At 38.3% G+C, this 11,030-nt stretch overlaps 1 protein-coding gene across 2 annotated transcripts in view; it reads left to right on the top strand.

Moving 5' to 3' along the window:
- Window positions 1–11,030, top strand: part of LOC123511236 (lipase maturation factor 1-like) — a 19,761-nt gene that overhangs the window by 35 nt on the left and 8,696 nt on the right. Inside the window, exons 1-3 of one of the 2 annotated variants that reach the window (XM_045266936.1) lie at window positions 1–213; window positions 1,596–2,010; window positions 2,684–2,780. The exon at window positions 1–213 is cut by the window's left edge and continues 35 nt beyond it. In XM_045266936.1, coding sequence (XP_045122871.1) covers window positions 1,749–2,010; window positions 2,684–2,780 — 359 coding nt within the window. In that variant the 5' untranslated portion in view covers window positions 1–213; window positions 1,596–1,748. Of the gene's footprint in view, window positions 214–1,595; window positions 2,011–2,683; window positions 2,781–11,030 lie in introns of those variants that run through there. The other variant, XM_045266935.1, reaches the window with a different exon arrangement.

Below are 11,030 nucleotides of genomic sequence, written 5' to 3'. Positions count from 1 at the left end.
TCAGATAGTGTGAGTGTTGGTCCTGCGCTCAGCTGCTCACCACCTCCCCTTTAGCTGACGGGAGGACGGCACGCCTATTCCTCACGTCACGGCCACGACAGGTGTGAGACAGGTGTGGGGCGGCTGCTGGCGGGACATGACTGGCTGACGTGATGGAAGAGACAGGAGACATGAGCATCAGGAGGAGGAGGGGGAGGGAAGGAGAGGAGACCGGTGAGAGACAAGATCGCACTGTTTATATTATTGGTGTTGTTTGATTGTTGTGTTGTGAGGTGGTGATGTTTGAGCCAGTGAGTGTGAGTGTGTCGTCTCTTTTAAAGTAACAAGAGGATGTTTATTTTTTTTATTTACTTATTTATATTTATTTTTATTTATTTATTGTATGTTTGTGTGTGTGTCTGTTTGAGTCATGTGGCCTGCTAGTTTGCATGTCAGACGTGTTACCTCTCTATCTACACAGTACATACGCCCTTTGTTATCCTCTGCCTCTTCTCTCCTCTTTCTTTCTTTCTTTTCTTTTTTTTGTATTGTTAATTTTTTTAATTATTCATTTATTTAACTTTTCAAACAGGTACTATCCAACAAAGTCTTGCTTGCAGAGTTGTGATCACATATTATTGTATTTTATTTTCATATCCCAAGCACCATAGTGTACAAACCAGACTGCCTACCATGTGTCTGTTTCTCTTTTGTTCAATACTTTTCCATGCTGGTACGTACACTCCATATTGTCTCCTTGGTATGGTTGTTGCTATCTCATGTTCCTCTCGTTTTCATTCTTGTATCCTAATTACCATTGTGTACAAACCAAACTGCTTTCCTGGCATCCATTTCTGCTCATTGCTCATCTCACTGTTTCCATGATTGTTTTGTTAGTGTTTAGGGAAGCTGGAGTTGTTTTCATCACCATAGTGTTCTATTTGTCTGATGGAGGAGGAAGGAAGGTCATTCCATTCAGAAGAAATGAAAGCAGAGGTAGTTAGGAGACCAGTTGTGAGACCAAAAAGAGCAAGAGATAGTATGTGAAGAAGAATGAACTTTAGAGAAGTGATAATCTGTGACTAAAGCTGAGAGAGAGACTCATAAACAGTTCAGCCTCTTAAGGAAAATAAGGATCTAAATGAAAATGATAATGGCAGTGATAATATGAAAGGCTGTACTGGTCTGCAACTTGCATGAAGGGGTAATGTTTCCAGGTTCCAAGTTTTTATCAGAAAGAAATATGCACTTTAGGTCTTTTCAAAATCATAGAACTGTAAGTTGTTTATTAAAGTCTTTTCTGTCGTTTGTAGGCTTCCTCTCTATCAGTATGCCACAAGAATAAGCTGAGTTAAACCAAGATTTAGAAAGGTTTGCAATGAGAGAAAGATTGAGAAATGTACACCTCTATACTAGATACAATCACACAATCACCTCCATTATGCACTTAACACAAAAATGAAATTTGTATGGTAGGGAACAGAATATAAGGCCAAAGCAGATAGTGTAGAATCTTGTTAAAGCCACTCTTACCTTGACACTTCCTTCTCTTGACTTCTTCATAGGTGGTGTGTGAGTAAAGCGTGTGGACTGGTTGTAATTATCACCTCCCACAGAAAGCAGGTGGGAAGGACAGGTGGAGGAGGAAGAGGAAGAGACCTTGCTGGACCTGGATGAGGTGGTAAAGGAAAGAAAAGAGAAGACAAAAGAAGGACAAGAGAAGGAGGATGAAGACAAAGAAGGAAAGGAAAGTAATAAGGATGTGAAAAATGACAAAACAAAGAGAGACCACAAGAAGAACAAGAAAGAAAAGGAAGAAGAGAAAGGTAAAGAAAGGATGTGAATATAAGCAAAAGGAGGAAGATACAGGAGATAAACCACTGATGGAGAAGGAAGAGGAATCACAGGAGAAGGACAAGAAGAGTGAGGAGGAGAGTGAGGGAAGAGCAGAGAGGCATGATGCAACTCTTCTTCCTGACTCTTACTGGTTAACAAGAATTGTGTACCTGCGCTTCCTTGCCTTCATATATGGTAAGTAAAGAGAGGGAAGAGGGAGAGGAAGGATGGAGAGTAAGAGGAGGACAGTAAATTGTAGCAGAAGAATGGACAAATATTACATTAATGAATCAGTATAACTATATTGCAGAAATGTTTTCCAAGTGGATGTGTAGATGAAAGAAAAGAATGAAGTAGGAAAGGAGGGAAAGGAAGAAACAAGGAAAGAATGAAATAGAACAGGAAAGGAAGATAGAAATGGGACAGATACATGGAAAGGAAGAGAAAAAGATTGGTTAGGAAAAAGACTGACATGGAAAGCTTTTTAATTTGAGAGATGTGAGGGAAGGGAAAGATTGTAAATGTTATGGACAAAAGAAACGGAGACAAGAAAAAGTTCAAATACATATGGGAAAGGGAAAAGAGAGAATGGGTGTTAAGGAAGGCATAGCTAGGTAGGGAAAAGCAGTGTCAGGGTGGATAGAAAGTAAAAGAGAGAAGAGAGAGAGAGAGAGAGAGAGAGAGTGTGGGTGGTAACAGTGATAGACACAGGAAATACTATTGGAACATAAGATACTGAATTTTGTTACGTGTGTGTCTACATGTTTTTATATGAGAACTTCTGGCCAGAACAAAAGAAAAGAATATATTAAATGCCTAATGAAGATGCCGCTCATAAAACTTAGTAACTCTTTTTACCTCCCTTCAGCTGTGGCCTTCCTGGTGGCACTGCATCAGAACAAACAGCTGATTGGTGACAATGGACTCCTGCCTGTCAAAAATTATATGCAGCTTGTTGCCAAAAGGTACGCATTTACCTCAGCAACTCACAAGATTACATTCTTGGAATCCCGTCTCTGTCTGTTCTGAAGCGTGTTGTATTTCACCACTGAGTTTGTATCTCTATTTTGTGTTTCTATTTTCATATGTACCTAGTGATAGCTTATCCTGCTTATGTGTGTGAGAGTGTACATCTCTCTCTCTCTCTCTCTCTCTCTCTCTCTCTCTCTCTCTCTCTCTCTCTCTCTCTCTCTCTCTCTCTCTCTCTCTCTCTCTCTCTCTCTCTCTCTCTTATCCATTTCTCTATTTTTACCCCTCCTTCCAGTTCATTTCCATTTTCATATTTTTCCATTTCAGTCCATCAGTACTTATCAATTTTTTGTTCTACCATATTATTTTTCAAATCTGCCCGTTGATTTCTTGGTTTCTTCGTAATATGAAAAATACACCATGTTTTTTTCAGTAGTGTGAGATCCCATATCTTTTTTTCTGACCTGCTATTCAGTTTCTTGGTTTCTTCATCTCTATGTGTAACATGAAAAAAAATATACCATGTTTTTTTCTCAGTGGTGTGTTTTCCCCTATCTTATCATCGTCCCTACTTCCTTTATTTCTTCACTGCACAATGCTGGTTCTGGTAAGCTGTATCACTTATCTGGTGGTGGCGTAAACATGATAAACAACTGCACTGTGTGAGAGGAAGCTTTCTTAAGCCTAAGATGCATCAAATCCTCAGAGTTTTGTATTTATTTATTCATGTTTATTCTGATTGGATGATTTATTTGTTACTTGTATTATTTTTCATTTATTTAGGGAATGTACTTTTCTTCTTACTTTTTTGGAAGAGGAATATTGTGTATGTTCAGCAAATACATAATTGTATTTACTTTGTTGTGTTTTTGTTATTGTTGTGCAGGATTAGAGCTGCATGTGTGCACTCATCTCATATCTGTGTGTGTGTGTGTGTGTGTGTGTGTGTGTGTGTGTGTGTGTGTGTGTGTGTATTTACCTAATTGTATTTACCTAATTGTAACATACGGGAAAAGAGCTATGCTCGTGTTGTCCCGTCTCCATATCTATTAATGTCCAGCTTTTTCTTAAAATCATGAATATTCCTTGCGTTGACCACTTCCACGTCTAAACTATTCCATGCTTCCACCCTTCTATGAGGGAAGCTATATTTTTCACATCTCTCCTATAAGTGGCCATTTTAGTTTTTTCCCATGCCCTCTCGACATTCTTTCATTCCACATACACAGATCTTCCCTATCCATTTTTCCATGCCAATCATCACTCTGTATATTGCTATCAGGTCTCCCTTTCTTCTGTTTTCCAGGGTCGGAAGTTGCATTCTTTTCAGTCTGTCTTCATAAGTCAAATCTCTTAAGTCAGGCACCATTTTGTTGCAGCCCTCTGTACTTTCTCTAGTTTCCTTATGTGTTTCTTTAAGTTCGAGCCCACTGTATTGTTGCATATTCAAGCCTCGGTCTTATCATTGCAGTAATTATTTTCTTCATCATTTCTTCATCTAAATATACGAACGCCACTCTTATGTTCCTCAATAAGTTCAATACTTCTCCAATTATTTTGTTTATATGTCTCTCTGGCGATAGGTCATTGGTAATTGTCACCCCAAGGTCTTTTTCTTCATGACTGGTTTTATGTCTTCATTTCCTATCTTGTACATACTCCTGATTCTTCTTTCACTCTTGCCAAACTCTATTTTCTTGCATTTTGTCGTGTTGAACTCCATTTGCCATGTACAGCTCCATTTCCATATTCTGTCCAAGTCTTCCTGGAGTAGTTCGCAATCTTTGTCACATCTCACTTTTCTTAACAATTTTGCATCGCCTGCAAATAGGCTCACATAACTGGACACCCCATCCACCATGTCATTTATGTAGACCGCGAACATTACTGGTGCCAACACTGATCCCTGTGGAACTCCACTCTCCACCAAGCCCCATTCTGATGGTCTGTCCTTAATTATTGTTCTCATTTCTCTTCCTACCAAAAGTCTTCCATCCATTTTAGTAAACTGCCATGCACTCCTCCTACCATTTCAAGTTTCCAGATCAGTCTCCGTGTGGTACCTTATCAAAGGCCTTTTTAAATCCAGATATATTCCATCAGCCCAACCATCTCTTTCCTGTATTACATCTATCACCCTCGAATAGTAACATATCAGGTTTGTCGTGCATGAACGCCCTTTTCTAAAACCAAATTGACACTCACAAAGTATGTCATTTTTCTCCAAGAAGTCTGTCCATCTATTCTTCACCACCCTCTCACACATCTTAGCTACCACACTTGTAAGTGACACTGGTCTATAGTTCAATGGGTCTCTCTTGTTACCTGATTTATAGATTGGGACAATGTTAGCTCTTTTCCAGTCTTGGGGCACTACACCTTCCCTTAATGAGGCATCAATTACTTCACAAACTTTTTCTGCCAGTTGCTCCTGCATTCTCTTAAAATCCATCCTGATACCCCATCAGGTCCCACAGCTTTTCTCACTTCTAAACTCCCCATCATATTCTTGATCTCCTCCACAGTTACTTGAAACTCCTTCATAATCCCTTTCTGTTCCATTACCAGTGGTTTGTCAAAAGCAGTCTCCTTTGTGAATACCTTCCGAAAGCATCCATTCATAGCCTCTGCCATTTCCTGGGATCTTCACTGCATACTCCATTTACTTCTAAACTTTCAATACTTTCTCTATTTTTGATGTTGTTGTTCACATGTCTGTAAAAAGCCTTGGTTGGTCTTTACATTTATCAATTATATCCTTTTCTTGTTTCTTTCTTTCTTCTCTTCTAATCAACACATATTCATTTCTTGCTCTTTTGTAACTTTCCCACTGCTTAATCCGTCTTTTCCTTCTCCACCTCTTCCATGCATCCTCTTTTCTTGTTCTAGCCTTTTCACATCTATCGTTAAACCAGTCCTGCTTTCCAACTTCTCTATGTTGTCTTATTGGTACAAATTTTTCTCACCTTCTTTGTATATTTTTATAAATTCCTTCCACTTTTCATTTGCTCCTTAGCACTCTTGAATTTCATCCAATTTGTCTCTTGAAAGAATTTCTTTAGGTTTCCAAAATCTGTCTTGGCATAATTCCATCTTCCCACTTTATATTCTTCATTTCTTCTAGATTTCTCTTCATCTATCACCTTGAACTCCAAAACTGCATGATCACTCTTGCTAAAGGGCACTCCACCCTCATCTCCTCAATGACCATTGGCTCTGTACTAAAGACCAAGTCCAGTCTTGACGATGCTCCCTCTCCTCCAAACCTAGTATCTTCTTTGACCCACTGAGTTAACACATTTTCCATTGCCAGTGTCAATAGTGTATTTCCCCATGTTGTCTCTGATCCTTCCATTGACCAGTCCTCCCAACACACCTCTTTACAATTAAAATCTCCCATCATTATAGTTCGTTCACAGCCACCCAACATTTCTTCCAGACATGTTCCTGTATCACTTATCATTTCTTCATATTCCTGTACTGACCATGCATTTGTCTTAGGTGGTACGTACACCACTATGTAGTGCCTCTTTTTCCTTCATTAGTTTCTGCTCTGATCTTTAGCACTTCTGCCTTTCCCATACCTTCTTTCACTTGATCCACCTTTATATCTTTTTAACCAGCAACATCACTCCTCCTCCCATCTTACCTACTCTATTTCTTTTCCAAACATTATATTTCCTTCTCCAACCATCATCAGGTCTTCTCCTCTCTCAGTTTTGTTTCAGTAAGACCCACAATATCTGGGTTCTTGTCCTCAAGTAATCGTTGAGTTCTAAAATCCCGATATCACTCCATTTATGTTGGAATACATTACATTCCGCTCATACGTAAGTTTCTTTAGTCCTTTCTTGCTGTACTTTTCTGGGTTATGAACCACTTCCTCAGTCTCATATCCAAGATTCTCCAGAAAACTCTTTCTTCTCCTCTTCTGTCCTCTCTTCATTTTTTTCAAAGCCTCCTTTCTCAACTCATTTAACATTTCTCTTCCTTTTCACCGAGATCTCTTCTCAACCAAATCTTCCTTGTTGTTTCCTGCTGGGCTAGCCTCCATGACTTCTCCACCAATTCATCTACATCCTTTTGTGACTTAAGTTTGATTCTTATTGGCCTCATACCTTCTCTTGTGAACTTTCCAATTCTATGGAAGTCCTCTATTTCTTGTACTAGGTCTTTTCCTCCTCCTGCACCACATTAATGATATTATTTATCACCTTTTTATGTTTTTCTCTCTCCATTTTACTCGGTGTCTTATCCTCCTCCACACCAAATATCACCACACATCTCTTTTTGTCTACAGTTTCCCTCACCAATGTCTCATTTGATTTAATAACCTTCACCACTTTCTCAGCAATCTTCTCTTCTATGATCTGTTGATCTATAATTTCAGCAAGGCCCAAAGTTTTCTCCCAGACTCTTTGATTTCCTTTTCCAGACTTGCAACTTTGTAATTTACCTCCTTTCTTTCCACTTCCTGACTTTTTTCCATTCAGCCTGCTTCTCCATCACTTTTCCTAGAGATTCTCCACATTTTTCGCAATTCACTTTAATTAGCTTAACTTCCTCTTTCAGTACTTCATTTTCCTTCTTCATATCGGCACACTCTTTCATTACATTGTCATAACTCGTTTCCAGGCCCCCATACTTTTCAAACAGTTTTTCAATTTTACCTTCCAACTCCAGAATTTTCTTCACATAAGCGCTCTTCTCCATTATTCCTTGAAATCCTGTGAAGTCTGATTCATCTTTCGAGTTCACGGCCGCCATGTTGCGCAGTGTGTGTGTGTGTGTGTGTGTGTGTGTGTGTGTGTGTGTGTGTGTGTGTGTATTTACCTAGTTGTATTTACCTAGTTGTAGTTTTACAGGGCCTGGGCTTTATGCTCGTGTGGTCCCGTCTCCATATCTACACTTATCCAATTTTTCTTTAAAACTATGTACACTCTTTGCTGATACCACTTCCTCACTCAAACTGTTCCAAGTCTCAACACATCTTTATGGAAACTAAATTTTTAACATCTCTCAGACATCGTCCCTTCCTTAGTTTCTTACTATGCGATCTTGTGCTTCTAAAGTCATATTCTTCTCTCAGGATCAGTTTCTCATTATCCACTTCATCCATTCCGTTAATCAATTTATAAACTTGTATCAGATCCCTCTCTCTTCTCTGCTCCAAGGTTGGTAGATCCATTGCCTTTAGTCTCTCCTCATATGCCATCCCTTTAAATTCTGGAACCATTCTTGTAGCCATTTTTTGTAGTCTCTAATTTTCTTATGTGTTTCTTTTTATGGGGAGTCCACACAACTCCTGCATATTCCAATCTAGGTCTTATTTTAGTACTTATCAATTTCTTCATCATTTCCTTGTCCATATAGTGAAATGCTACTCCAATATTCCTTAGCAAATTATACGCTCTCTGAAAATTCTATCAATATGGCTAACCGGTTGATTATTTTCTTCCATTGTCACTCCCAAGTCCTTTTCCTTTTTTACTTTTTCTAGTTCTACTCCATCTCCCATCTTATAGATTCCCACTGGTCGTCTTTCACTTTTTCCCATTTCCATGACATGGCTTTTGTCCACATTGAATTCCATCTCCCATTTTTGCTCCATTTCCAGATCTTGTTTAAGTCTTCCTGTAGTATTTCACAATCCTCTTTTGTTTAATGACTCTGCACAGTTTCGCATCGTCCGCAAACAGATTTATGTAGCTGTTCACTCCCTCTGGCATGTCATTTATATATACGAGAAAAAGTATTGGTGCCAATACTGACCCCTGTGGCACTCCGCTGTCTACTGTTCTCCACTTGGACTTCATATCTTTAACTATCGTCCTTATTTCTCTCCCCCTTAAGTAATTCTTCATCCATCTCAATGTGCTTCCTTTTAAGCCACCCTTCTCCTCTAACTTCCATAGTAATCTTTCATGTGGCACTTTATCAAAAGCCTTTTTTAGATCTAAATAAATACAGTCAACCCATCCTCTCTCTCTTGTACTTTATCAACTATTCTAGAGTAGAAACTCAATAAATTTGTCACACATGACCGACCTTTTCTAAAACCAAATTGGCTATTTGATAATATTTTGTTGTCTTCAAGAAACTCGATCCATTGCTTCTTTATTACTTTTTCACACATCTTGCATATTACACTAGTTAGTGATACCGGCCTGTAATTTAAAGGTTCTTCCTTCCTTCCGCTCTTATATATGGGAACCACCTCAGCTCTTTTCCACTCCACTGGCACTGTTCCATTTTCTATTGAGCATTTTATGATGTTGTATATTGGACTTGCTAGTTCTTCCCTACATTCTTTCAGTATTCTGCCTGAGACTTCATCCGGTCCCATTGCCTTTTCCTCATCCAATTCCGTCATCAACTTTTTATTTCAAGCTTGGTTACTTTAATCTCTTTCATATAGACAGTCTCTATTACCCTGTGGTCTTTCAAATTTGGATTCCTTAGTAAAGACCTCATGAAATTTACTATTTAACAGTTCTGCCATACTTTTGGGTCTTCCACCATTCCGTTTTCTCCTTTTAACCTTTCTATTGTTTCTTTTTGTCTTATTTTTCCATTTATGAATCTGTAGAACAATTTTGGTTGTTCCTTACATTTTTCGACAATGTCCTTTTCATAGTTCTTTTCTTCTTCCTTTCTCACCTTAGCATATTCATTTCTTGCTGTTTTGAAGTTTTCCTTATTTTCTGGATTTCTGTTTCTTCTCCACCTTTTCCATGCTCCATCTCGTTTCTCCTTTGCCCTAGCACATCTTGCATTAAACCAATCTTTCTTTCCTTCTTCTTTAGGTCTATATTTCGGAACATATTCCTGACCCCAGTTTTGTATATTTCCAAAAATAAGTTATATTTCTCTTGAACCGTTAATGAGTTTTCCATCTCCTCCCAGTTTACGTTTTAAAATAGTTCTTGAGATTCTCAATATCAGCCTTTCTGTAATTTAATCGGTCTCCTTTGTATGATTCATCTCTATCTTCCTTTCCTTCTTCTATATCCATCTCTAATATTACATGGTCACTCTTTCCCAATGGGCACTTGTATCTTATATCATCGTTAATTGGTATATCCCTTGTAAAACTAGGTCTAATCTTGCCGGCTCATCGTTTCCTCTGAATCTTGTGTTTTCCTTTACTCTTTGGACCATCAAATTATCTATCATTAGGTTCAGGAATCTATCTCCCAGGCATCTTCCCCATACCACTTTCATAATTTTCCCAGTCTACCTCCTTACAGTTGAAATCTCCTATCAATATCACTTTTCTCCTTTCCTTAATGATTCTTGTAAGACTCCTTATTGTGTCATCTATCATGTCTCTATATTCTTGGTTAGTCCATGAGTTTGTTTTGGTGGCACATATGTTCCAATGATTGTTAACTCCTTTTGTTAATATGCATCTTAACATACAGTATTTCTGATTTTCCTTCCCAAACTCCACTTGATTTACCACTATCTCCTTCCTTAACATCATCATGACTCCTCCTCCTCCTTTACCCACTCTCTCTCCTCCATATATTATACCTTTTATCTATGTCTATTTTATTGCCTCATTTAACTTTGTTTCCACCAGGCATACAATATCTGGTTCTTCTTTCTTTATGTAATCTCTTAATTCTAATTTACTAGATAAAATCCCATCTATGTTTGTATACATCATTTTTAATGTGTGTGTGTGTGTGTGTGTGTGTGTGTGTGTGTGTGTGTGTGTGTGTGTGTGTGTGTGTGTGTGTGTGTGTGTGTGTGTGTGTGTGTGTGTGTATTTACTTAGTTGTAAATTACAGGGTTTGAACAGGCCTCATATTGACCTGTCTCCATATTTACTTTTATCCAACTTTTCGTTAAATTTGTGCACACTTTCTGCTACTACAATCTCTTCACTTTAGCCGTTCTAGATGTCTACCATCTTGTGTGGAAAACTAAACTTTTTAATGTTCCTCAAACACTGACTTATGATCTTGGAGTGTCCTCTTGTTCGTGTATCTCCATTCTTCATCAGAGATACTAGGTTTTGTGATCTATCTTTTCCATACAGTTTACTAACTTATACATTGTTATTAGATCTTCTCTTTCCCATCTAGCATTCAAAGTTGTTAATTCTATTTCCTTCAGTCTTTCTTCATAGGGAAGATCCTTTATTTCTGGCATCATCTTTTAGTGGTCCTTTGGATTCTTTCAAGTTTCCTGATGTCCCTCTGCTTGTATAGTGACTACACCACTGCTGCATATTCTTA

Source organism: Portunus trituberculatus, chromosome 31 (assembly GCF_017591435.1).
Source record: "Portunus trituberculatus isolate SZX2019 chromosome 31, ASM1759143v1, whole genome shotgun sequence".
NCBI classification, from domain to species: Eukaryota; Metazoa; Arthropoda; class Malacostraca; order Decapoda; family Portunidae; genus Portunus; species Portunus trituberculatus.
This window is presented reverse-complemented; position numbering and strand designations above follow the sequence as displayed.